Source organism: Cladophialophora yegresii (assembly GCF_000585515.1).
Source record: "Cladophialophora yegresii CBS 114405 chromosome Unknown aczIN-supercont1.6, whole genome shotgun sequence".
NCBI lineage: Eukaryota > Fungi > Ascomycota > Eurotiomycetes > Chaetothyriales > Herpotrichiellaceae > Cladophialophora > Cladophialophora yegresii.
This window is the reverse complement of record NW_006913050.1, coordinates 1,361,342-1,387,503: the sequence shown is the minus strand read 5'-3', so window position 1 is coordinate 1,387,503 and position 26,162 is coordinate 1,361,342. Positions and strand designations below refer to the sequence as shown.

Genomic DNA, 26,162 nt, shown 5'->3' with positions numbered 1-26,162 from the left:
GAAACGCCGATGCCAGCAAAAGATGATAGGGCCATAGAAAGGACGTACAGGTCATGAGGTCTCATTTCAACGGAAAGATCATCACCGCCCATTTTGTGCATGTCCCCCGCCATCTTGCATCATAACCACATCGTCATCATCATGGTGCAGCGTCACGCTGTTGAATTCGAGGAACGGGTCGGCGATCTCTGCTCCCGGTGTCGCCATACCCGAATCCAACGGCACACCCTTCAGACGACTGGCTGGGCCGCCAATGTCGACGCTGCCACTGTCCTTGACCGTCCTGAAGTTCACTGTGTCGAGTGCGCGACCTTGGTGGGGGATCATGGGAGGCTTCATGTGTCGAAGGAGGGCCCACGTGATCGGTCGGAAAAAAGGATGATTCTTGACATCCGATGCTCCTGCACGAGAGCCTAGGCGTTTCACCTCATCTTTGATGAGGAGCTTCCGAATGAGTGACTTGCAAAGGCTTACTGGTGTCAGCCAATGATCGAGCTGCCAGCATAAGAGGTGTACTTACTTGCTGACCTGCGTGGCGTGCGAGTGGTCTGGGAAAGGCACTTCGTCTCGGAGGATGTTGGCAAAGGTCGCATTTCGATTCTTGCCCTTGAAAGGCGTTGTTCCGAAAAGCATTTCATAAATCAAAATGCCCAGAGTCCACCAATCGACAGCGCTCGTGTGCCCGTTGCCTTTAATTACTTCGGGAGCAATGTACTCTTCCGTGCCGACAAAGGAATTGGTGCGGAAGTCGGCGATGCAGGACTTCGTGTCAACCAGAGGATAGCCGGTTGGGTTTGCCGCGTTGCGGGTACCCAGAATCATGGTAGGAGCTCCTCCAGAATCAGACTGCTTGGACAAATCGAAGTCCGATAACATAATGTGTCCGGATTGGTGAAGTAGGATGTCTAGAGTGATCAGTACGTAAAACGGGAGAGCGGAAGTTTGGCTCACTTTCTGGCTTCAAATCGCGGTAGATGAAGCCCATTAGGTGCAGATATTCCAGCGCCGCTGTGACTTCTGCCGCGTAGAATCGAGCATCTTCTTCCCCGACACATTTATTGGGGCGAGTCTGCAATGCTCTAAAGAACTCACCACCGCTGCAATACTCCATACAAAGGTAGAGATGGTCTTCGGACTGGAAAGAGTGGTACAAAGTAACAATGAAGGGATGGTTGCTGGTTGCCAAGATCTCTTGTTCGGCCAGCGCTCTCTTGATCTTGTTCCGCTTGATCATTTCCTTCTTGCTGAGGACTGCTCAAAGTCAGCGGGGGAAGCGTGGTACGGTCGCCCTATACATACCTTTCATGGCATAGAGCCGGTTGGACTTCTTCTCCCGGACGAGGTAGACCTTTCCAACGTCGCCTTTGCCAATCAACTTGATTTTGTCAAAACTCTGTGGGCCAACCTCAACGTTGCGCACTTTTATGGAATTGGAACTGTAGGTCCGGCGGAATGCGACCGCCTGCCGAATTTGCCCGGGCAAGGGGATTTTCCCTTTGCCCGGCAAGTCCTGGGTGCTGGAATTGTCCTGAGGGACCATACCCAACTCGGGCGATGTGCCACTGACCACGGCGAGCGGCTCCTTTCCCAGTTCTGCGGTTGAGGGCCTATCCGATGGACTCTTGTTCCCCTTGAAGAAACCCTGAGTATTTGGGGCGGAAGCGACTCTCCTTAGTTTGCGCGCCAGCTCCTCCTTGCCTGCGGTGACCGGCTTCTCCTCCACCGCCGTGCCATTGACCTGAACTTTGGGGGTATCGGGAGGGGATGGGGGCACACTGCCCTCATTGTGATGTCGCAAAGCCGGAGGACCTTGGTGAACAAAGTAAGGATTGGCCTGGGCTGTAGGAGACGCAATAGCATCGTCAAGAGGGTGCCCTTCACTTGCCACCGTGGTAGACCTATTTCTGGTCAACCCAGGTAGAAATCTAGACTGTCTGACAGGTTTCGACTCGGTCTTTGGAGTGGGCAGGCCATCTGAACCTATCGAGGTCTGGCTCCCACCACTGTTTATACGGAAAAAGTTCTTCAGCTTGGTCGTGGTGGGGGTATGTGTGCCCGACGCCGGCTCGCCATTGATGTGCTTCTTGGAGAATGAGAGGGAGGAGAAATTGCGTTTCTCGGTCGCGGCGGCCATGATGCTGCAGGGTGCCAACTGAATGGATCCGCAGAATCGATATGTATGAGGAAACTGCGGGTTTTTGTTCAAGTGACCGAATGTCCGTCAATTCGAGGGATGAATGGGGCCAAACGAGCAGCTGGCCTGGTGCTGTCCTCAGGCCAAGTCGAGTTGGGGATTGTACGGGAGTACGGAGTGCGGAATTCTGAAGGGACAAGGGAGGGTCGGCTTGCCAGCGCTATCTGCGGTGCGCCATCTCAGGCTCTTCCTTCCTGGACTCGATCCTTGGACGACGCTTGCCCAGGCAATGGCTGGATGCGATGCCCGATGTTACCCGGCTTGACGCACCGAATTGTAACTGGAAGGTGAGGGAAGCAAGAACTGGGAAGAATATGAGGAGTTGATACGATGGGGAAGTAGAGGAAGCAGCAGCCGCAAGAGAGGGAAAGACCTTTGTTGGAAGGTCGTGTTACCCGCAATTGTCTGCGTTTGGTGGGGATGAAGGCTCCCTGGGACCCTTACTGTGTTAGGCGTCTGCAGCAGCTGCACGGGCACCGCTAAAACTGAATTTCAAGGGGAGTCTGTCTTCTTTGCCACCAAAGCCCAATCGGAAAACCGGTCAGACAACGATGTCCCGAAGTCCAGGAACTTGACCACTTAACAGGTGGGGTCTTCAAGCCTGTGTCTTTGTTCTCTTCACTTCAAGAATGCCAAGTTCAAGAATTCGCACCTTCACGACTCCAAATAATCATGAGCCCGCCATCTAGCCCGGGTCTTGGTCGGAGCGGTCTGCTCTCTTGAAGGTCTAGACACGAGCGACCGCTGAGAAAAGCGTTCTCCCTTTGTACTCAAATACTTCGTGTCCTCCCTTATGTGCATGTGTCTTTTCCAAGTACTGTACCTACACAGTATGGCTCTGCAGCGCCTGTACCATTCCTCATCAAGACTCAGACGCCCGTATCTCGAACGGGGAGTCTTTGACGGACAAAGTCGTCACTGCGCATAAGCATGTCAATCCTCCTTCCTCTCCAATGGTTGATTTCTCAGCAAAACCCGTTTTGCCACTAACACTCTCCTCGAACAATCAATTGGTTGTCTCCTGATCGTGCTGTTCCACTAGCAAACGATTGATCAGGTCTTCTCCGCAACGAGCGTCGGCTACTGTGTACAACTCTCTTGTGCCTGGGCGTATGAGAAGTGTGTTGGGCCCTCTTGGGTGCGGTGGTTAGGGATGCCCTGCGGATTACATATGATTCAGCCCTACGGAGTATCTTGACGAAGTACTTTTCAGATAACCTGCCTGCACTATTTGTCTCTGTTTTGTGCTTGCTCGTCTTTCAGTGTCAATCCATGCAGCACAGGTACATGCTGAAGTCCTTCAACTCTTGTACGCCACCTGGATTGAGGCGCCTCAGTATGCTTCTTTCCACAATGTTGCCTTGATGATAGCCAGTTCGAGCCCAATGACAACTTTCTCTTGCTTGACTGCAATATTCTGTGACACGATACAACCAACCACTATTAGGTGCCAAGCAATGTCATCCAATAGACATGTCCAAGTCTTGTGTATCAATGCGCTCTCTGAAATGAGGTAATCCTGTATTCAATCGGAAACCTGTCACCCAACGCGCGACAGAGGACTCTTTGACAGTGACAACTCTTACATGCTTTCTTCTTGAGGCATTCGGGATCGAAAGACGTCGTCGCCGACGACTGAGACACCGTGGTCCTCATGGCCGTACGATCCATAGAAACTGTCCGAAGAAGGGACCGATCGTGGCGCCGGCTGGGGACTGACACCTTTGCTGGCGGCAGCAAGCAATGACAATGCCGACACCTTCTGCCCGTCGCTGGGACCATCCACATGTGGGAGCCGGCCCATTGCATGGAATTTCTGGACCGAGACCGACGAGATGCCTTTGCTGCTATGGCTTTCAGATCCAGTCATACGGCCGCTTCTGGAATGCTCGTTTGCGAACCAGCCAACCTTTTCATCCGCCCGCGACCACATCGGCGGTGAAGACGCAGAGGACAGCTTCAAGGTTGACAATCTTGGGCCAGAGCCGTTTGATTTTTCGATCGTGGAGCTATAACCGTGGCCACTAATCTCGCGGAGCATGTCTTGAACACTGTGGTCTGTCAGCTTCAAGTACGTGCACGCGGCAGGGCCCTTACTTGGTCAAATCCGTTGCTGCATGCATGGATTCGTTGCTTTGCTTGTCCGATATCTCGGCTTTGCCTATCTGTGTGCTGTTGCTGGCACCTTAGCATAAGCCCTCGAGCTGAGCGTGAATCATGGGAGCATACCTTTCCAACCCCATGAACTCAAGGTAACTAGCGATGTTGGCGGAAGCATTGTTGCCACCATCTGCACGCACTTCAACGAAGTTCTCAAACATCTCTTTGGTCACTTGAGGCTTGGTGGTCCAATAGCGTTGTTCGAACTCGTCCATCTCGAAGGATGGTGGCCGCTTCAAGCCACAGCCACGCACTTCGGTAATAGTCCCGTCGGGCATTCGGACTTTGGTGACCACACCGGTCGGGAGTCGCATGGCGTCAAGCTGGACCTCATAGCATGCTTCCACAGTTGGCGGAGCCCGACCGGGATGGGCGGGCAACCAGTCGCTCGTCCCGGAATCAGTGTTGGCCTGGGCTTCTTTGGTCTCATGAGGCTGTGTCGTGGGAGTGATCACATGAGAGCCTTGGGGAGTGAAGATGATTGCATTCTCACTGGAGCCCAGAGGGGAAATACTGGCTTGACGGACGATTTCCTTCAACATCTCGTTCTGCTGGTGTTGGATCTCAGGTGGCGCTGCGCCGACACGAACGCCCCATCCGTCAACCTCGACCGAATCACTCTTTGACCCAACATCTCTGCCATTGTTCTGCACAGTCGACAATTTTTCTGGAGGGGGCACGATTGGGATCGGACGACGAGTGCTGTCCACCACGAAATCGGGCTTTGTGTGCGCCTGACTAATGCCGTTGGGTTTCAAGCTGCCTCCAGGAGTGTCGGAGAACTTTTCCGCAGCCCGATCACCTCGAAGTGGAACGTACGAAGTAGCCTGCACATTCAGCTTACCATTCGGAGCACCGTTGGGGTCCTTTGGGATGGGATGAGGGTCTTGTCCGACTTGGTCTGACCAGTACGTGATCTGGTTTTTGGCTTCAGCACGCAGCTGAACAATGGCCTTGCGCTGGTCCACAACGTAAGGGTCCAGAACATTCATAGCCCGATGACGGTCAAGGGTCCTGAGTTGTACTCCGAGGTTCTGAAATAGCTCAGTTGATTCGTTGAGCATGTGCTCAGCATACGAACCGCTTAGAGCTGGAGGAACGGTAGGAGTAGTCGTGATGCCGCACGAAGGCGGAAAGCCCAACATGTGAGGGTTTGAGATGAAAGGCATAGGGAAGCTCGGAGCGACGGCACCATTGAAGCCAGCGAACGGCATTGCACCCGCTGGATTTATTTGACAGTGCATGGGCGTCAAGCTGTACGGGTCCCCAGGCATGGCCGCATAGAAGGGCGCAGATGTCATGGCTTGCAGATAATTTGGCTGCATGCGGCCAGCATCAAGGCCGAGAGGCATGCTTGAAGCGACGACAGAGGGATCAGCGCCGGCGGTGAACGTGGCGGCGTCCATGACCCCATTGCTGACAGGCATGAACGGCTGAGGCTGGGGTTGGAGGATGCTATTGTCTGCCACAGCTTGTTCTGCTGGATCGAAACCCGCAGCTATCGGCTTTGTGGTGGATTTGGCGTCCTCGTGTACGCCCTTCTTCTGATCTTCTGGGTCTTGGCTTGGCTGTTGCAGAGAGAAGAACGGAGGACGCTGCTCCATGGGCACGACACGGCCACCAGTAGTGACTCGTTGATGTGTAGGAGAAGAGTGCTTTTTGAGGAATCGTGCAAATCCTTCGTCTTTCTGAGCACTGTGTCCACTCGGTGGGACAGTTGGTTGTCGCTCCGGTAGTTTCGCCACGCGGTTGCCTTGGTAGACGATGACTTCTTCCTGAGAACTACCGGATTCTTGCGACCAGCCTCGAGGCCGATCGCTCAAAGTTCGTCGATTCGACATCACACAGCCACCTAGTGGCGGGACTACACCAGCTGTTCTCAGGTCAGTACTTTTCGGCATTCACTAGTCGGGCATTTTGGTGAAACTCACCTCGGGCTGCGTCGTAGGTGAATTTGGAGAGGTCAAAACTGGTAGGTCTGGATTGAGGAGCAAGTTCGAGTAGACGCGACACTGTGTATCTGCGCTGCCGACCAGCCGGGCTATTTGTACTATGGTTAGTCATATTCAGACTATGTGGTAATGGAGTCGTGAGGGTGCAACTGAATAGCCAAGGGGAGACCAAAAGGAGATCGCTGTAGAAGGTTGAGCCCAACAGCAAGGCCGGTGTGGATCGTGTCGTGGCAGAAGTGAGAGAGAGGTGGATTGAGTCTCTGCTTGACTGTGGACGAAAGGTGCAGAAGCAGTTGCTTTCTCACAGACCGAAAGCGCAAGCCATGAAGCAGGAAGGAACAAGCAGGCGCGTAACTCACCAAGCAATATCGGCCGCGCAAAGGCAGGAAGGAAAGCGGTATCCAACAGGAAGAAGAGAGCCCTATGCCCTCGAATTGAAGGTTTGCGGGGTGGCTTGAGTTTTGGGAGAACCGCAGAATAAAAATACCGATGATGGAATTGAGAGAGCTCGGCGGCCTTTCAGGAGGAGGAACTCCAGGGAGTAAGGAAGTGGCAAGGGTCCGGCATAACAAAAGAGACTTCACTGTTGCCATGCTGGAATTGCGGTGACAATTTTTACAAGGCAGGACTGTGTGTATTAGGGTATGGCAGAACCCAGGCCGGTTCGGCAACCCGACCATCTCATGTTCTCATTATTTCGTGGATGCGATGCGGAATTCGTTCATACATGATCGTGCGGCGCGGCTGGAGGCGTAAATGGGTTGATAGCCATCTCGTCCTCTTCGAAGCTTGGTCGACTTGGTCGACTGGCAAATGTGTTGAGCCCTCGCCCATGTGCCTCTTCCGCTTTGGCTTGTTCTCTCAGCTCCCAGCTTCCCACGCGCTCGTGGCCCTTTACAGGTGCTGGATAAGCCGGATCTTCGCTATGAATGACAGTCGCACCAGCACCTCCTTTCGGTATGGTAAGATCTTGATCGCTTGCGAGTTTGTTGCCTCCTTTGAAGCCGTTTAGTTCGGATCTTCGTCGCCTTGGAACTCGGTGTAATCTGATCCCACCAAGCAACATCACTGCCGCGAATAAGAGAGCAGCCACTGCAAGAGTGACAAGTGCTCCTATAACGCCAGCAACGGCTGGAGATATTCCATGACGACTGGGGGAGAGTGCGTTCGAGGGGTCCAGGCTCCCATCGGTACCTGTAAACGCGGGACAGAATACACTGAAGCTGTTACAAGTGGTGCACCAATCTTCCACATTGAACATCAGGAAACCCTCCAAGCCCGAAATGAAGTCTGCCAGACTGATTAGGGTTTGACTGGGACTCATTCCGAACAGAGGATAAGCGACCAAGGAGGAGTAGGGATCAGTGCCATTCTGATAGAAAAACCTGACATAGATGTCTGACGTGTCGGGATACGTGTCGACATCCTCAGCTTGCAGCGAGTACAATTCGAATATAAAGCTGGCACCTGCTTCTGGGACGTTGTAGAAGGCCGCATTTTGTGGTGAGACAAGACCTGCCAAAGCTGCAAAGGCGACCATAGGCTCGAAGCTTCCGAAAAGCAGCGTCATCTTGTCCGAAGCTCCCTGGGTGTTGATCGTTGTATAGAAAGCCTGGAGGATGCGAGTAGCCAGAGTTCGACCTGCTATTGCTCGAATATGATCCCCAGGAATAGATCCAGAAGTGTCAACATCGGCATTTAACGCAAAAATCCAATCATCGGCAAGAATCTTGGCTCGTGTCAGTTCCTCCATGGTCAGGTGCTGCGCCGCCGTTGTGTTGTGGATTGAAGCATACGAGAGGTAGTCGTAGATATAGTACGCATCATAATAACCCACAGATGCATCTGAGAAGACTCCGTCCAGAAGATCTGGTTGTAGGCTTGAGTAGAAGTCCTGGGTGCTGTTTTGGATAGTCTCGAACGCCTCGCTGCCATAATAGTCATTCGTGGATGCCAGGTAATTGGGGCAATTGTTCGATCCACTGAGCCAAATGGAGTTGAGGTCGTTTGTGGAGACCGTAGTGATGTCGGGGTACTGGTACCCGTTCAGTGGCGCCACGACGTTCGATCCGTTCTGGATGGTACTTTGGCCAGCAATATAGGTATAATTGGACGACGTCTCGAGTGGCGGGTACAGGCCTTGCATAAATGCTAGAGCCGAAGCGAAGACGTACTGGTCGTTAGTGGATAAGACAGTCAGTTGGTCACATTCAAGCTGATAAGACGCAATGCCGGCAATTCCAGTCGGCTCAGTCGAACCATCGTCGTCAGGAGTGAGATATCGTTGCCGAATTCTACTACCAGCCTCGTACAGTTGGTGAGCCCCGAGAGGTGTCAACGTCGGCGTTGTATCAAGCACGAAGGGCGTTCTATCGCCATATCTGTTGCAAGTCAGCGCAGCCGTCCCGTCGTGGAAGGTGACGGATATATTACCTGGTGTAGATGAAAGTGCTCAAGACCTGTTGCTTGAAGCGTGCCTGGGCGGATGCCGTGGAGAGCAAGGCGATGAGAGAGATGCACAAGGCATGGAGCGGAAATCTCGCATCCATCTCAGGTCAAGATTTACTTCCTCATATGTCAGTTTGCAAAAGTCGGCACGAGCACTACTGGAGAAGAGGCAGAGGAGCAGAAAGCGAGCACAAGCAGCTGCGGGGGTTGGTGAGCATTATGTGCCTAGGTAGCTGTAGGTAAGGCTATTCTGATAGCTCTATCAGCGGATGACAAGGACAGCTTGGGCGGGATCGTCCAGCAAGCTACAGAAGCGCCGCTTACTCAATTCAGAGCAGTGTCCCATGATCAACAGCTGAGCTGGTACGAGGTAGAGGGTACCAGTAGAGGAGGGGTGGGCAGAGGGGAGCGCAGAGCTTCGATAGCAGGTGTGAGAAGTGGGGTCAGCCAAAGACCTGGGACTCAATTCGCTGGATTTTGCTTTGTGCTGTATGTAGCTCAAGAAAGCATGACGCTCCGAAAGCTCCCCCTGCCAACTGTTGAGCAAGGGACAGCGGGCCATGACCGGATTTCTGCAAGGTCCAGAAGATGCATTGTACTCCGTCACTGAGAAAGGCAATAGATCGGCCTCGGATGCCTCTGGGGCATTGGATTCGACCGACCCGACCACAAGCCTCGAGTACTGTGTACACACTACAGAACCGGACATATCGAAGGGTTCCGTGAGATGGAGACGATGACTACTCCTGGATGGGTTCGTATCGATATACCTTCCTGAAGCTGTGGTCAACGCAGCTGTCATCAACACGATGATAACGGAACTTCCGGGCAATCCTCCGGCCGATGCATCCACCACGAGAGGTGGTCCTGAAAGAAATGCTGGGGGCTGGGAAGGACTCATGAAAGTTGGTGTGCCAGCTGCTCATACGAGTACACAAGGTAATTAGCTCGTACTGGGTAAGCGCCCAGGCACGCCTGGGGAAAAGAAGCCCACAGTGTCACGTGAGCGTTCGCTTACCTTAAGCTTTTAGCTCGCTGCCCCTCACTTTCACCACTTCACCGCTTTCACTGGCTGCGCGCCCCGCTTCACGGCACCTTGCGCGCCACGATGATCCATTTTCACCTCGACTTGTTAGCCCTGAACACGTGATGGAATTTCTTCTGCACATGCATTCGCCATGTTGGTGGAAGAGCCAGTACCGTCTAAACGGCGCTTGAAGCAACATGGATCAGATGTCTCCGACAGATCGACCTGCAGAGGCCATACCGCAGGCTTCTGCGCCGCCCAAAGATAGAGGTGAGAAGCTCTGCTGTACTTGATCCGGCTACAAATTGACAAGGCGCTCAGGCAAGTCCAATGCCCCGATCAGCACCCTTACTCCGTCTGCGCCCCCCGATGTCGACGATAACCCGAGAAGCCCGAAACGGCGTCGCATCTCTACTGACGGCGTCGCGCCGGACGTAAAGCCAGAAACAAAGGCACTGGACTCAGGAAATCCAACTGTACATGCCAATCGGCCTGCAAGCCCCCACGGCCAAGCACCAAACGAGGAAAGGAAGGCCCCGCAAGAGGAACAAGCAGGAAATGCTACAAACGTCTCTAAAGGCGTCCAAGCACAGAATATCATACAGCCGGCTTCAGGAGATCAGCCTCAGAGTGCCCCGAGGCCTCCAGCCGGCCAAGCACACAATGTCGCGTCGCAGCCTCCCCAGCGACCGACGCCGCCCAGGAACAGCCCTCTCGAATACCTACCCATACTGGATCAGCAGGCGTCCCAGATCCTAGCATTTCTGTCTCGGTTGAGTCCGGCTGATGCCATGGGCTTGTCCACCAGACCAAATGCCGCAAGCAGCAGAGAGTATGCTTCCCTTCGCGCTGCATTCGACCGAACTAGAAGACTCATTAGCCCTGGATGGCCGTTTCTACCACAGCATGATCTGGGCTTGCAGGATACCAATCAGATCGAAATTATCCGCAAGGCAAATCAGGCTATCTTCATGTCAAGCATTTTCACGGGTGAGATTGGTCTTCGGGACATGGACCGGAGTTTTCTTCCTGTCTTCGTGCCTGAAAATGGGGGTTTGCTGAAAGAACAGGGTACTATGTTCCTCGAATTGAAGACACAGGGTTTCATTACTGCTTGGAGGACAGGTGCTGCTCCACCTGATCTCGTCATGCGCGACATGTTCGGTCCCGATCTTGACAAGGTGCTCCTGGCGAGAAGACCTGGCAGCACAACATTGACTGACACTGAACGGGAGTTTCTGCGAACGCTGAACTCCCGTCGTGGTATTCTTGAAAGTGCAGTCAAAACCAAGACCCTAGATCAATTACCAGTGACGTATAAATGGGAAGACTTCAGCCGGGAAGTTTCTTCCTACCTAATCAACCACATTATGAAGACTGGAAGCAATGGTACGGGCTTAGCAAATGTGGAAAGAAATGGATCTACCAACAACCTTGATCCAGGGCAAACGCAGGGTCATATTCCGGACCATGGCCTCCCTGCACCGGGGTCCTCGATGGGCTTCAATCTCAACGAGCCATTTGTCAAGGAGGACTTTGTGGCGCTTGCAGCGAGAGCTGCAGAGATCGCATTGCAAAGTACCTTGGGCCTGTCACCGTCAGATAAGATTCCAGACATGCCCTCATCGAACACTCCGACAGCAGCTGCGCCACCGTTTATATCTCGCGACATATCAACTCCGCAACCAGCTGCACTTGAGTCAAGGATATCACAAACAAACAAGATGATCAATCCGTCCGAAGTGCCAACACCTGAACAGAAGCTTCCCGAGCGACAAGCACCCGATCAGGGGAGTGCAACCGGAGATATTTCGCATGCTTCGCAGACTGCACAGGTGAAGCAGGAAGTCGAAATGGCCACAGGGGCTGAGGAGCGTCCAGTTGGAATAGATACTGTTGAATCCGAGGTCAGGCAAGAAGCTCCTGTTCTCGCAGAAGATGGTTCTGCTGTCCCTTCAAGTGAACCGGCGCAGACTCTCGAGCCGAGCTAGGAGGCTGTCGATAAGCCGGTAGCCAAAGCTGCTTCGTCGACTGTAATGTGCCAACCCTCGGGCTCGGGTTTGAATGAAGCGGAAACATGATACCTTCCTCAGGAGTTGGACTGCGTCACTAATCTCACCCGCGTTGCTTCAACGGCCCTCAAAGCGCACGGAGAATTCACCACTACGTTTACTTACCATTCTTGTAGATACGTCGTCCTTACTGAGTATTGTAGGCTGATCCCATTGATGAGGCCTGCGAGGGCTCGCGAGGCTGAAGGTTAGTCTGGAAAAACCTCGGCATAACTTTTCCGACGTGTATCATCAGCATCATCAGGGACTCTCCTGTATGTACCCTGGTCGGGTCGCATCTTGCATATGCCGTAACAATCTGCATCACTTGAACTGAGTGTCACCACGGGCGCAATTGTATTGAACGTTGTCACACCTAAGTTCCAATCCTCCTGCCTTCAAACCTCGACGACAACACACACAGTCATGTCCTCCCCGACCAACGTAGCAGGCGATGATTCTGCCGGGCGGGAACTTGAACCCGACGCCGAGATGCAGGATGCGGGCACAACGCAAGACGGCGCAGCCAGACAGAACGACAGCACCGACCAAGACATGACGGCACAAACGGATACACAACAACCTGCCACGGGTTCAGCGCCGTCAGGCCTAGCACAGCACAACCGCAAAGATGTAACGCTCCGAGAGTTCCTGAGCAAAATGGATGACTACGCTCCGATTGTATGTTTCGGTGTACCCACGGGAGACATCTCTATTTTGCAGCCCCAGCACTGATCTAACTTGCGCTCGAGCAGATTCCGGATGCGGTAACAGCGCACTATCTAACTCTCGCGGGACTTCCGCCTCCCTCCATCTCCGATCCCACCGGCGCAAGCACAAACACCACGCCCCTCCCGCTAGCCCGGCTGCTCGCGCTCGCGACGCAGAAATTTGTCGCAGACGTCGCCGCCGACGCATACCAATACTCGCGGATCCGCAGCTCAAATTCGGCGTCGTCAAATAACCCGTTAGGCGCAGCAGGCAATGCCGGCGCCGGAGGTGGGGGCCCTGGCAATTTTGCAGGCGGTGCTGGAGGAGGTGCCGCGAGCGGCGCGCAGGCGGCGAAAGGCCAACAGAACACGACGCTCGGCGTGCAGAGGAGTGGATTTGGTGGTGGTGGGCAGGGTGGGAGTGGGCAGGGGAGACCGGTGTTGACGATGGAGGATCTGGGAATGGCAGTGGCCGAGTATGGAGTCAACGTTAAGAGGGGTGAATTCTACAGATAAGACGACGGTTCGCCCAGACCCAAAATGGGTGCTCCTGAATTGCATTACGGCGTGCTTTGCATCGGGGAGTCAAGGGAACTGGTTGGGCCGGGTATCATCTGAAAGACACCAGATCACAAAGGAATGGCCGCATCTGCTGAATGGGAGGATATCATCAGAATTCTTTTCGGGCCCGCACATGAACCTCAGGGAATCGAGCACACCGGCTCGTAATCTAAGAGAAGAAGCATCCGCTCCCCACGACTGTTCCTCCACAGATCCTCGTATGCGGGTTTCCTCACAGATAAAATGCTGCCGTAATCTCTGCGTGCATGGCCTCACAACCTGGAGATCCAAGCAGTTCCGGAAAGAGTTGCTGTCTGGGACTGCGTCACAGACTTCCACCAAATAACCCACCGCGCCGGCCGAGAGTGCTCCTTTCAAGTTGCTCCTTGATAGCATATTGTACAGTTCGGTTGATGTGGTGTCTTTGACCCCCTCCGTTACTTGTTCTTGCTCATCTTGTATGTGAACCGCTTTCTTGTCCTGTTCCCACACTCACACGTCAGTATCCTGCTCTTTGGGCCCTCTCCATCGATCATCACTCAAAGCACTTACGGCACAAATTCACCCAGTTTCCGGCCTACCATCTCTTCGGTGATATAGACATCCTGGTAGATCTTCCCGTTGTGCACCGCGAATTTTAAGCCCACAAAGTTCGGAAGGATCGTTGCGGATCGGGCCTGTGTTTTTATGGTCGGCGGCGTCTTGCCCTGGATGACTTGCGGGAGGTCTTGAAAGACGAGGTTCGGGCCTGCATAGAGAGGTGTGAGCGAGGTGTATAGCGGTCGCGTTTTGATTCAACCATGGCGACGGCACGGAGTGTCGGGAGATTCAAGGCATACCTTTCCAGACCGAGCGCTTCAAAAGCTGGAGCGTAGGGCGCATCGTCACCGATAAAGCATGGCCAGAGTATCTAGGTCGTGCGTGCCGGGTATTGTACTGTAAGCGACACGAGAGAGAACTTGATCTCGAGCACTGGCCAATAGAAGCTGTTGGCGAACGGCTCGCCTGCTTTCTCTCCACAACTGGCCGTCGGATCTCGCGACTCGGATCGAGTCGTGCCTGCGGTTGCCAGGAGTATTCTCGACGTCGAAATTGAAGTTGAAATCACCGTGTCTACTCCCTACTACCTATTGTCATATAGTACTCCGTACGGCGACCCCCTATCTGCCCCTGGCATGACTTTACGGTAGCCTGAGTTCTTAATCCCTAACACGAACCACCGCACTCCGACTCCCACTTCCTGGCCCGTCATATCGCGGCTCTGATCATCTGCACGCTTTCAGGCTGTCGCAGCTCTTTACGAGAATACTGCTTCCAATATGGCGCAGGGCGCGGTAGGGTCGTATTCGAACCCGCTGAAGAAGTTCAAGTATTGGCACTGTCCTTCTCGCCAGAGTCTCGGGCTGACGAGATTACCTACAGACTCGTATTCTTGGGCGAACAAAGTGGTATGTGCAACTCGGCCAAAGAAGGTCGATCCGTATACTCACAAAAATGCGTTTCACAGTCGGCAAGACGTCCCTGATAACCCGCTTCATGTACGACTCCTTCGACACCACCTACCAAGCCACCATTGGCATCGACTTCCTCTCAAAGACGATGTATCTAGAAGACCGTACTGTGCGGCTCCAGCTCTGGGACACGGCCGGCCAAGAACGGTTTCGCAGTTTAATCCCTAGTTACATCCGCGACTCGTCCGTCGCGGTCGTCGTCTACGACGTCTCATCGCGCAAAACGTTCGAACAGACGAGAAAATGGGTCGATGATGTGCGGGGCGAGAGGGGCAACGATGTTATCGTCGTGCTAGTGGGGAACAAGACGGACTTGGGCGTGGAAAAGAGAGAGGTTACCACCCAGCAGGGGGAGGAGGAAGCGAAGCGGGCAGGAGCCATCTTTATGGAGACATCCGCGAAGCTGGGGCACAATGTCAAGGCGCTGTTTAGGAGGATAGCGCAGGCGCTGCCTGGCATGGAGGGCGAAGCCGAGCAGCAACCGAACCCACAGAGTGAGTCCTATTGGCGAACCGCGGGATTGACACAAGACTGATCAGTGTAGTGATCGACGTTTCGATAAACAACCAGAAACCCGCCGAGGAGGGATGCGCATGCTGATCATGGAGGAGAGGAGAGATAAGACCGAGAACAGGACGGGAAGCGCCATCTGTGCCTTTGGAACAAACATGGTTTGTAATTGTTCTTGGATTAGCATGTTGACGAGCCAAATCATCTGTCCACGGGGTACGGGAAGAGCAGCCCTGTGCGCACAGGCAGAAGCCTAGGTCTATATGAGCACTGAGGATGCTTAGAACAAGGTCCTTCAAGAAGGGTGGCCGTCGCTTGGTTTCGCTGCATTTGTGTAATAGGCAAGAGATCACGATTCAGAATAGCATGGCGTTTTTGGCTGGGCTTGCCGGTACATAGGCGAAAAGCATAGGAAAGTCGATGGGTTGAGGAAGCCGCTCAATGTCCAGCGATTCAACATGATCGGACCGACTTTTCGACAGTTCCACGGTGAACGCACGGGGTATATCATTTCATCGCGAGTGTCGTGAGTAGATCGCTGAGCCACGCCACACAACGCTTGGGCTCTAACAGCACGCCTCACTCCTCCCTTAACCACTGCGCAATCTCCCTATACAGCGTTTTCAACTCATTCTGCCTCGACACCTCCTTGTCCCCTTTCTCAGGCATGTGCGTCCACCCATGGACCACGCCCTTGACCTTCCTCCACTTAATCCCATCGTTCTCCCACTCATCGCCTACTTCACCGGTCTTATCCTCTTCTCCGTAAGCAAGCCTCCTCGCCATGATCTCCGCCTCATGACACAAGTAATCATACTCGGCGCCCACGAAGAAGATCCTCCGCGGCAGGGCCTCCCGGCTTCGGACGCAAATGGGCGAGAGCAACGGATCCGCCAAGTCCTGACCCACAGGAATATACGCCCAGCTGAACACCGGGCCCATCTCCTTCAGCCGGTCTTCCTTCCCGTCCGGCGTGGGGCGGTACGGTCCCTTGTGACGCCCTGTGAAGTCGACGACAGGGTACACGGGGACGACGCTCTCCACGCGCTCCCTAATGCCGGGCAGTTGCGCGATCGCCAGCGCGAGATTGCCACCAGCGGAGAACCCGCCTAGGGATACGGGGCATGCCGTCAAGTCGACGGGAAGGTCCGTGTCGGCGAGGACCGCGCGCGTGATCTCCGCGCAATCGTGCACGGGGACGGGGAACGCGTGGGAAGGCGATTTCCGGTAATTCACGCTCACGACGACGAAGTCGTGCTGGTCGGCCATGGCGCGGTTGAAGAAGTCGTCCAGGCTGGGGTCGCACAGCGCGAAGCCCCCTCCGTGGATCATGATAAGGAGCGGGTGCGTCGTGCCGGGCACGTGGGACCGGGGGATGAAGATGCGGTTGCTGAGCTGCGGGCGGATGGCGTATCGTTTCGTGTAGGTCGGCAGGGTGCTGGAGCTGGAGCGGCGGGTGATGATAGCAGCGATGCGCATCAGCCGCAGGAAGAGCGAGACGGCGAGTTTCATGGTGTAGATGCGCAGGAGGAAGCGGAGTCGCGTGAGAAGCGGCGTTGGACCACGCGTCGTGGTGGTGGTGGTGGTGGGTGCTCTGCCATCCTGGTGTTGGTGGTTCTCCGGTTGTTGCGGTTCTGGTTGTTGTAGGCCTGATGCTTCTGCGTTGCCAACGGCGGTGGATGGAGTGGTGGTCGCCATCACGATGTCGGGGATAGTGTCGACAAGCGATATATCTAGGACGAGGACGCTGGTCTACTCATGGTGTTCTGCGTACTCACCTATGGGAGCCGTGGCCGCTGGTGGAGACTGACGACCTTGCGGCCTGGTATCAATGTATAACCTTACTGTCTCGCCGCCGGTTGCGGTAATACAGATCTTGCGAGGTCGAACAGTTTCCGAGTTGGGTATGGTACAGCAGATCGGGTGGACAGCGCAAAGGCGTACTCGTCCGTAGAATCTTTGTCCTTCTAGAGATAATAATGTGGCACATACAGTACGCCGTCTCTGGACGTCAGATAGCCGTAGAAGACACCCTGTGTAAAAGAGACAGATGTGTTCCAATTTGTTGAAGAGCGTTGCTAAAGCGAAACTTACTGAAGGTGCGAGTGATGGTGGTTACACTGGTTAGTTTGGCACCGCCTGTCAAAGCGACCAACCTGTCGAGCCATCGTCTTCTTCTCGTCCTTCTTACCCTGCGCACTGCGAGTCCATGCGCCGAACAGAGCCTCAGGCCGTGATGGCCGGTCTCTTTTACCTCTGGTGAGGCATCGAACCACAGGACTCCCCGAGAGTTATCGTCGACCTGCTCCGCCTCGTTCTCATATCAGTGCCGAAGACCATGATGCCCCTCCTACGATGAATCATATCCCGCTGCCACAGGCTCCAGCACTCGCCCACATCGAGATCCCCGTCTACGAAAGCGATTCAAACCCTTATCGGTATACTCAGCCGTGGTTGTCCTACCCGGCCAGGCACGGCTTCGACTTCATCGCGATCCAAGTTTCTGATGAGCTGCACGAATACCCTGGAGGCTTGAGGAGCAATCTCGCCGCATTCGTCCAGTCATGGTTGTTCTTTGGTGTCCTGGAAGAATTCCTCGGCGTCAAACAGGATCATGACGAATGGATCGTCACTACGGAGAAGGGTCATCGAGTTATTCGCACTTCCCAGCTCTGCGGAAAACTCGATGCATGGCGGGCCAGGATCAAGCAACTTGATGGCAATCAGCAGCTTGAAGTCCGGGCCGGAATTGATCAGGTTCTTGGTCACATGGATTCTATGCATGCTACTCTCAGCTGGACTACTGCAAACATCGTCCAGACTGTACAGGTTGGCAGTGGCTCCTACCACTCCGATCTCCTCCCTGATGAACTCAATCTTTCACTTGATGTCCTTCACAACACACTGTCTCTGGCACGCAACGTCGTGTTTCCGGACGCCCATCTCCCGATTCCGACCTATACCAATTCGCGACTCGTCCACGATCAACTTGCAAAGAATGGATGGTGTTCAAGTGAGGTCTCACGCTTAAACCAAGAGTGTTCTGTGGTCAGCGGCTATTTCTCCTCCAGACTCAGCATCCTGGGATCGCCCACCATCCACTCCAAGTGCTCACACTGGCAATGTGAAGCATGGCAAGTCGATCAATCAAATTACCGACCAAAGCACGTCAATACACTGTGTGACTGCATGTTTGTCGGCCTTCCCACTGAAAGGATTGCCGAGATCATTCGCGTCAGTCAAATCCCATGTCTTCGCCTTGACCGCCGCGGAACCGGGTTAGAATTAGTTGCCATTGATCAGAGAACACCAATTCGCTTCACTGCTATTTCGCACGTCTGGGCTGACGGGCTAGGTAACCATGCCGCAAATGCCTTGCCCCATTGCCAAGTTCGGCTGATTCAAGAACGAGTCAACATGATAGCAAACGCAGGGAGCACGCCTCTCGCTCCCTCCGATGATCAACCATTCTGGATGGATACTTTGTGCATCCCTGTTGGGAGCGGATTCGAAGACGAACGAAATACAGCGATTGCGGAGATGGCAACCATTTACAGAAGGTCTGGAACGGTGCTTGTTTTGAACAATGAATTGAATAGCATCTCTGTTGCTCGCAGCCCCTGGGAACTGTCAGCGCGCATTACGCGGACCACTTGGTTCCGACGTCTTTGGACGTTACACGAGGCTGTTTTGGCAGAGAAGACAGTCTTTCAGCTCCAGGACGGCTCGGTCGACCTTTCGGAGCTTCAAACGGTAGTCCAAGAATGGGACGACTCGTCGAAGTTTCAAGATCTGCTGTGCCGAATGATATTTCTAGAAGCCTGTCAGCCATACTCAAAGCTACTTTTGTTCAAGTCTAAATCACTCTCCACCCGAGTTCGAGATATCTGGACCGCTGTTCAGTGGCGCAATACGAGCTACCAAGAGGACGAAACTATATGTTTCGCCAACATGCTTGGTCTCGATCTCTCTTCAATCCTCGCGGTCAGCCGATACGAGAGCGAGGCCAAGATCAAACGAATGAAAACGTTCATCCTTCTCCAGAAGTATTTCCCCCAGGGCTCTATCTTCCAAGGTGATTATTCCGATCTGACGAGACCTTCGACAACAGCACTTGTTGGATTAGAATGGGCACCTCAATCTTTCGTCTTTCGCACGCGGAAGTCGGCTCCTGAACATCCTGACACTCAGCTTGCTTTGGCCGATGAGCTTGGGCTCCACGTATCACTAGTCGCTCTCATCCCGGACAAAGGGTGGGATATCTTCACCCAGGCAGAAATGAACTCCACCGTGGTGGGAGATTTGCACCAGGCGTTCTTCATGATGCCTTTGGAATGGGATTATTTTTACGTCGTGCGCTGGGACATGGCCCGTGGACGTTGGGATCTCGCCAACTCACTGCGCCACAAGACCTTTCCTGCTCTCATCCTACAGCAAGACATTACCTTGGTGACTGATGAAGCCCTAGATCTGGGCGAAGCCGTTGGTCGCAAGGACGGTACCTCCATGACGCGCATGTTCGACGGCGACCTGATCGCGGAGGAAGCCCGAGAAGAAGTGCTGCGGGAGATGATGATGGAGGCCCGGGGAGAAACGGTCGAAGAAGATTATACACCCGAGCGTCGAAGCTTCTCAGCCTCGACTCGAGCAATCATTGTCGCCGCCAGTGTCATGGACGCAAGCCCCGATACCAGTAACACAACAGACTCACTTCAAGACAAGCGTCCCCGAGCGAAGGGCCCGAATTCAAATGTCGCAGTCGAGTACCAGGCGCGGATCATCCAGCACGTTGAAGTCCAGAAAGAGATGTTCTCGACGTACACCCGCGCGGCGTGCAAGCAGATGGAACGATATAATGGCTCTACACATAGCATTAATTCATGTGAGAAATGGTCGGACAGGGTGCGATGGTGTATTCAATAAGTGGGTGGGTGGCATCATGGGATGACGTGGACAAAGCAAGCTCTGTGTAGGATAGAGAGAGGTTGTCTACTCCGCACAGGGGTCTCCGCCGAGGTCGGGTGTGACTTCGTGAGGCGACAGCACTGTCAGGGAGGGGAATGAAATCCATTAGGCGTGTCTATCAATGTGGAAGGCAGATTCGTGTGCAAAAGTCGACGCCCAGGGCTGCTGGTCACGGGTTAGCGAGTCAACCGATCCGCTCCAAGTCGACCGGTGATCCTCCCAACGGGAAGCTCAGTCTGGAAACGGAACGGGCAGTCGGTGAGGCCAGCTTTGGCGATTGTACCTTCTTCATAGTAACAGTAGCAAGAGGAAAGGCCTAGGAGCATAATTCCCCTCTTTGGAATGCTAGGAGATAGGGTCCGTCGTTTGCGGGGACAAGTCCGCCTTGTTTCTGAAGGGAACTGTCAACACTGCTGGCGATCCCCCATGCAAATAGGTTCGCCTGTACCGAACTCTCAGACACTTCCCTGGAGATATGACTAATTTGTTCAAGCATAGTTGATAACTTGAGTAAGTCGTATGCCCTCATGATTGTTATATCGGTGCCATAACTCTGTGGGTGGTGATGCGTTTCGTGAAGGGTGCTGAGGGTAGAAATCAGCAAGGTGACTGAGGTTCAGGGAGTGAGGGAGTGAGGTTAAGAGACGGCACGGTCACCACGGTCACGTGTTTCAAATGATTACTCAGCTGCCAAGACTCGATCGCGGCAAGACGATCAATGATGGTGGCTCCGCCGGCTCGAACTTCAGGTGCGCAGCCTCTCGTCTCTCCTATCTCGAACAACTCTACCGCCACCATTTCTCCTTCTACACCCTCGTACGACCTCTTGAGGTGTTGTCTTGATCCCTTGACCTCTTCTAATTTTCTTTTATAATCAATATTTGACGCGACCTTGCAGCGCCCTCGGATTTGATCGGGCAAAAGACCGAGCGATCGGCGACCGTGGCAGACGACGCGCAGTAACCAGGTAGACCAGGCTACCGCTACAATCCATATTTACAAACCTGACATGGCAGTAGTTCCGAGTCTGTTATGGCAGAGCAGAGCACACAAGATGTGGTAAACCAATCTCAGTCGGTGGGCGACGTCTCGCCTTCCGACGCTCCTGCGACCACATCCACACCTGATATCAAAGTGTCTGGGGACGATACGAGTAATTCAGCAGTGGAGGCGGACGTTGCCCCAAAAGAGAATGGAAACCACACTATTACCCCAAACATCAAGATGGAAGAACTCGACGATGCCTCCGCTCGCTCAGATACCGACACCAGTCGAGCGGAGGGCAGTGTTGCGGGCGACAAGACAGCTGACAACAAACCATTGAAGAAGTTCGCCGCGAAACCCGTCAGTTTCGCGAAATATTCGGTGCCCAAGGTCATCGCTGCGAGCGCTGCTGCAAAGGCCACGGAGAAGGGTATGTGCGCTCGGCTCTTTGTTCGTCACAGCTGACGTTTCGTCGAAGCTCCCACGCCAACTTCGACGACCCCGTCCCTCGCTCAAGCAGGTCGCCCTCGATTGGTAGCCAAGACTACAAGCACGCTTCAGTCCACGTCCAAATCCTACCAAAGCGCCACTCCCGACCCTATGCAGGTGTGGAATAAGAACAGAGGTACTGCGCAGCTCCTCTTCCGCTTGCCCCGAGGTCCTTGCTAACCCTGCTGCAGTCACACCACAACCTTCAACGAAACACCTTACGGACGAAGAGCTCAAGCAGCAATACGGAATCCATCTGACATCACGGATTCAGGGAGACGGAGATGGGAAAGAGGCCAAGTGGGCAGACATTGATGACGATGAAGATGACTGGGCCCCAGAGACCATCGAGTGGAACGACGGGACCAAGAGCACATTGACCCCTGCCGAAGCTACACCCCAGATTGCAACAAAGCCTGCCACACCACCTACCGACAAGCCCAAGCCTGCCGCGCCCCCGAAAGCGCCTGTGCCCCAGTTTGCACCTTCAATCGGTCCTAATGCAACCGTTCTCAAGCTTGGCGCAAGTGCCGAGAGGCAGCAGGCTCAGAAGGCCGCGACTCTTCAGGCCAAAGCCCCAGCAGAAAAGCCTTCCATCACCACCAAGGCGAGTCCCGCGCCTGCCCCAGCCAAGTCTCCGTGGGCGGCGCTACCGCCGGTCGACAAAGTCTCGCCTATCGCCATCACTCCTCAACCAGTGCCTCTACCGGCCAGATTTCCTGCAGGCCGTGGATACACAGAGGGCCCGACAGTCCAACAGGCACAATCTCCAGCAAAAGAGATCTCTGCAGATGACTTCAATCGCGGATGGCGGGACTCTTTACCGAATCAGCCGCGCGAGCTGTACATGCCGAACTCTGGACGCTACGAGGCTGTGCCCGAGGGTCGAAGACGCATGTCGAAGAATGATCAGAACTTTCGGGCGCCTGCTGTCCTGCAGAGACCGAGCCCGATGGATCCACATGCTCCTGCTGAACCCTCGGCTGCATTCCAAACACATCGGACAAGCACCGACCAAGCACGACGTAGGGCGTCGTCTACAATCTCCGGCGGCAGCGGGCAGTTTGGCAGACGGATGTCTCTCAAATCAAGCGATGTTCACTCCCCAATCGTTGACACACACAGACATGATATCGATACTGCTGTTCGACCGGCGTCGAGGGATGGACCTATCTCTGCCTCGCAGACGCCAACATATCAGGCCCGCGGCACGAGTGATTACATGTCTTCTGGAGCTGCCCCTGCCACTGATGCCGATCTCGAAGCTCAGCGCGCGCAGCAGAAAGCCCTGATGAAAGAAAATATCGAACGAGCAAGAAGGCGCAAGGTTGAAGAGGAACAGCAGCGGGAGGCCGCCAAACAAGAGCGGATTCGCTTGAAGTTAGCATCTCTCGGGCCGGATCCCAGGCTTACAAAGAAGCAGGAGGAAGAATTACAACAAAAGGCGGCTCGCGAGACCGAAGAAGAGGCAATGGCGCAACCTCCGGTTACAACTGCACCAGCGACTGTGTTGGCTTCTGCTGTCAGCGCAACCTCGGTTTCCACTCAATCTCCACCAAAACCACCTCAACCACTAGCGTCTGGCGAGCCGCAACAGTACGGTATGATGAAGGTGCATCCCTTGGACTCTGTCAAGAAGCTGGGGAACTCTACAACCCGATCCGTGGAACCGCAGAGACTGCCGGCTCGTGACAGATTTGAACCCAGCGCAGCAGAACAAGCCCACGGAGAGACTTCACAAGTATCCTCGCCTGTCGTCAACGGCGCCAGAACCATCCCAGAGGTGCGACGGACCAGCGAACAAGAGACAGTCGCTGTCCCTGAGCCGAGTCCCGTACTGCCCAAGCCAAGCACAATGGTCAACGACACAAGAGGCGGATGGGGAGAGATGCGCCACCACGATCACCGGTCGCAGCAGACTTCCAGTCTGTGGGGTATGCCGAACAAGGCGCTTGGCAATGGCACGTTCGACCAAAGCCTTGCGGGATACTCGCCGCAAGATCTGTCCAGGACGTCTTCTACTGCAGCTGGTTGGATGAATGGCAGAACACCTCACTCGGGCCGCTCGCCCCAGATACCGCATGCCAATCACATCATGGCGGACAACAGATCCTACTCCTCTCAGTCAGTCACTTCCCCCGATCAGGGACCTCTTGCAGCTGATAGCGAAGTCGACTCTCTCTTTCCAACCACGAAACCTGCCCCTATCGCCCCGCCTCAACCTCAGCAAGCCCATCCTGGAGTGAATGGCTTACCCGGCGGGCCACGACCGATTGGTGTGCAATCCTGGAATAACTTCCACTCGGTCGCCAGTCAGCAAGAACGTGCTGAAAATGAGAAGCTTCAACGGGAAGAAGTGGCCCGACGCGAGGAAGAAATGCGGACCGGTGTTCGCCACGGTCCTTCCTACATGTTTAATGAAACCTGGAAACAGGTTCAGACCGGCGACCAAGCGCAACGCTCGATCTCGGCAGTCTCGCAGTCGCAAGTGCCAGCTTCTGGCGCTTTCGGCGCCGTTGGATCCTTGGCCAGTGCTGATGCTGGACCTCGTGGCATGAATGGACCTCCTGGTCGGGGGTCGAGGTTCTTTCCACAGCCCGTCGGACAACAGTATCCTCTTCACGATCGACGTGCTGTTACGTACAGTCATCCACAACCACCAAGAACACCCTCACCACCTCCTGCCGAAGAGTTTGCCAGCCTTCACCCTGCTTTCGATGGAGACTTCAAGAAACCTGTTGTGCATTTCCCTCATAGACCGGTGGTCAAACTGCCGCCAGCTATGCCACCTACACCTCCGAGTCCGCTGCATGTTGAGCCTGCCGTGGCTCCGGCTTCGGCACCTGCTCCAGCTGCCCCGTTGACTTGGGCAGCAAGGGTCTCGATGCCACCCCCACCTCCTCCGGCACCTCTTCGAACTGTTTCTACGCCCATTGTACAGAACCCTTCATGGCAAGAACGATTTAATGGACTGTTGGGCAAGAAGACTTCTCCTGCACAAACAACCGCTGGGCCGGTTGCAGCAGTGCTTGCTGTGACGTCGGTGACTAAGGAACCGCTTGACGTCCAGCACGTGCTTGTTCCTGCGGCGTCCGTCTCTCTGCCCGTCGAAGTGGCAGCCGCATCGTCAGAAATTGATACCTCGGTGATAAGCAAGGATGTGGAAAGTGAAGATGACCTTTTCGAGGACCGCGAACCCGGTTCATTGCCGACCATCAAATTTCCGCTCGAGACCTCACAGATACCGATGCCCAGGTACTTCCCATCCAGGCTTATCGCGTCTGCGCCAGAGACGACCTCTGTGCTCCCCTTCATGGTGGTCAATTGGTTCGAACCACGCCGTCAACCGGGCCGAGAGCTGTATGCGCTCATTAGAATGCCTGGCGCGACGAAGTCGGTGAGAAAAGAATTACCTTCAAAGGGCTTCCCGATGCAGCATAACGGAGCCAGGCAGCAGCGGTTCGGGAGTGGACCGCCCAGCTCCAGTGGTTCTTTTGGGGGCAACAAAAACTTTAGGGGCAAAGCCGGGCCCCGAAGCAGGCAGGCAAGCAAGGTGCACTAACTGTGTGCCACCCTTGAATCTTCCTCCTGTACAGCAACACCACCTTTTGTCGGGGAATGAGGGACACACACAGGGGCCAGGGCTAGGAAGCAAAGGCGAACCGCCAATACTGTACTCGAGACACATCACTTCTTCATTCTTCAGGGTTTGATTGAGCAGGATGGGGGTGCTGTGTTCACCGCCCCGAGCTCAATCATCGCAACACAACAATGTCTCAAACATGATTACATTACTTCAGAACTACATACCTATATTTCTTCCACTGCTCGCGTGTGCCTTGCAGCCTCCGTGAAGCCATGGCTCATTACGTACTTGGATATCGAGCAAAAGCTGGTTGATTGCTGATCGCGCGCACATTTTGCTTTTACCTGGCAGAGGCATGCATCGCCTGCAAGGAGAAACGCAATATAGCGCAACATGCATATGGTGACGCTTTTGACCTGCCGGCCACACGTCTTCCTATACGGCATGTCAAGTCTCCCTCCTATTCAGAGGCGTTCGGTCAGTAGCCGGGAAACGGTAGGGGGGAGGACGGGTGGATGTGGGTTTATCCGTCCAACCTATGTACTGTACGTTCTTGTCCTGCATTCTCACTAGCCAGGGAAAGAACGAACGAATAAGTGAATGAACGAATGAATGCGTGGATGCGTGGATGGGTGAGTACTGTAGGTGGCTTTGATTCTTGACAAGATGCCTTCCTTGCCCCTCTTTCGGAGGCTCCAGGCCTGAAGCCTCCTTGCAGTACAGTACTCCGTACTCCGCATGCGCTTTGGCACATTTAGACTTTGGACTTGGGGAAATGATCTCCTTCGTTTGCTTCAGGGAGAGTGACTTGTTTGATGGGTCAGTAAGTGGGCGATTGTGTACGGAGTATACATACTGACTAGGTAACCCTTGATGGCGAGGTGAGCGAGTAATTTATGTACTACGGTAATGGTCGTATCATACATACATACATACATACATACATACATACATACATACATACATACATACATACATACATACATACATACATACATACATACATACATACAT

The 26,162-nt window shown here is 54.2% G+C and overlaps 10 protein-coding genes across 10 annotated transcripts; 5 read left to right on the top strand and 5 right to left on the bottom strand.

Moving 5' to 3' along the window:
* Positions 1-81: 81 nt before the first annotated feature.
* On the bottom strand, positions 82-2,134 carry A1O7_08509 (AGC/RSK/RSK-UNCLASSIFIED protein kinase; the record flags this gene model as incomplete). Its single annotated transcript, XM_007762501.1, has 4 exons — positions 82-469; positions 521-905; positions 952-1,254; positions 1,300-2,134. The coding sequence occupies 4 exons, from the start codon at positions 2,132-2,134 to the stop codon at positions 82-84; spliced, it is 1,911 nt and encodes a 636-aa protein (XP_007760691.1).
* Positions 2,135-3,776: 1,642 nt separating this feature from the next.
* On the bottom strand, positions 3,777-6,195 carry A1O7_08508 (uncharacterized protein; the record flags this gene model as incomplete). The annotated part of the gene is made up of 3 exons (XM_007762500.1): positions 3,777-4,245; positions 4,292-4,372; positions 4,424-6,195. The coding sequence occupies 3 exons, from the start codon at positions 6,193-6,195 to the stop codon at positions 3,777-3,779; spliced, it is 2,322 nt and encodes a 773-aa protein (XP_007760690.1).
* Positions 6,196-7,027: 832 nt separating this feature from the next.
* On the bottom strand, positions 7,028-8,855 carry A1O7_08507 (uncharacterized protein; the record flags this gene model as incomplete). Its single annotated transcript, XM_007762499.1, has 2 exons — positions 7,028-8,687; positions 8,740-8,855. The coding sequence occupies 2 exons, from the start codon at positions 8,853-8,855 to the stop codon at positions 7,028-7,030; spliced, it is 1,776 nt and encodes a 591-aa protein (XP_007760689.1).
* Positions 8,856-9,978: 1,123 nt separating this feature from the next.
* On the top strand, positions 9,979-11,772 carry A1O7_08506 (uncharacterized protein; the record flags this gene model as incomplete). The annotated part of the gene is made up of 2 exons (XM_007762498.1): positions 9,979-10,051; positions 10,103-11,772. 2 exons carry the CDS (start codon positions 9,979-9,981, stop codon positions 11,770-11,772), a joined length of 1,743 nt encoding a protein of 580 aa, XP_007760688.1.
* A 486-nt stretch (positions 11,773-12,258) lies between these two features.
* Positions 12,259-13,058, top strand: A1O7_08505 (transcription initiation factor TFIID subunit 10; the record flags this gene model as incomplete). The annotated part of the gene is made up of 2 exons (XM_007762497.1): positions 12,259-12,513; positions 12,588-13,058. 2 exons carry the CDS (start codon positions 12,259-12,261, stop codon positions 13,056-13,058), a joined length of 726 nt encoding a protein of 241 aa, XP_007760687.1.
* Positions 13,059-13,540: 482 nt separating this feature from the next.
* A1O7_08504 (uncharacterized protein) lies at positions 13,541-13,985 on the bottom strand (the record flags this gene model as incomplete). Its single annotated transcript, XM_007762496.1, has 3 exons — positions 13,541-13,583; positions 13,656-13,851; positions 13,943-13,985. 3 exons carry the CDS (start codon positions 13,983-13,985, stop codon positions 13,541-13,543), a joined length of 282 nt encoding a protein of 93 aa, XP_007760686.1.
* A 437-nt stretch (positions 13,986-14,422) lies between these two features.
* Positions 14,423-15,149, top strand: A1O7_08503 (Ras-like protein Rab-6B; the record flags this gene model as incomplete). Its single annotated transcript, XM_007762495.1, has 3 exons — positions 14,423-14,472; positions 14,526-14,551; positions 14,611-15,149. The coding sequence occupies 3 exons, from the start codon at positions 14,423-14,425 to the stop codon at positions 15,147-15,149; spliced, it is 615 nt and encodes a 204-aa protein (XP_007760685.1).
* Positions 15,150-15,703: 554 nt separating this feature from the next.
* A1O7_08502 (uncharacterized protein) lies at positions 15,704-16,822 on the bottom strand (the record flags this gene model as incomplete). Its single annotated transcript, XM_007762494.1, has 1 exon — positions 15,704-16,822. The coding sequence occupies one exon, from the start codon at positions 16,820-16,822 to the stop codon at positions 15,704-15,706; it is 1,119 nt and encodes a 372-aa protein (XP_007760684.1).
* Positions 16,823-17,479: 657 nt separating this feature from the next.
* A1O7_08501 (uncharacterized protein) lies at positions 17,480-20,047 on the top strand (the record flags this gene model as incomplete). Its single annotated transcript, XM_007762493.1, has 1 exon — positions 17,480-20,047. One exon carries the CDS (start codon positions 17,480-17,482, stop codon positions 20,045-20,047), a length of 2,568 nt encoding a protein of 855 aa, XP_007760683.1.
* Positions 20,048-21,121: 1,074 nt separating this feature from the next.
* A1O7_08500 (uncharacterized protein) lies at positions 21,122-25,124 on the top strand (the record flags this gene model as incomplete). The annotated part of the gene is made up of 3 exons (XM_007762492.1): positions 21,122-21,503; positions 21,552-21,698; positions 21,754-25,124. 3 exons carry the CDS (start codon positions 21,122-21,124, stop codon positions 25,122-25,124), a joined length of 3,900 nt encoding a protein of 1,299 aa, XP_007760682.1.
* Between the last annotated feature and the right edge of the window lie 1,038 nt (positions 25,125-26,162).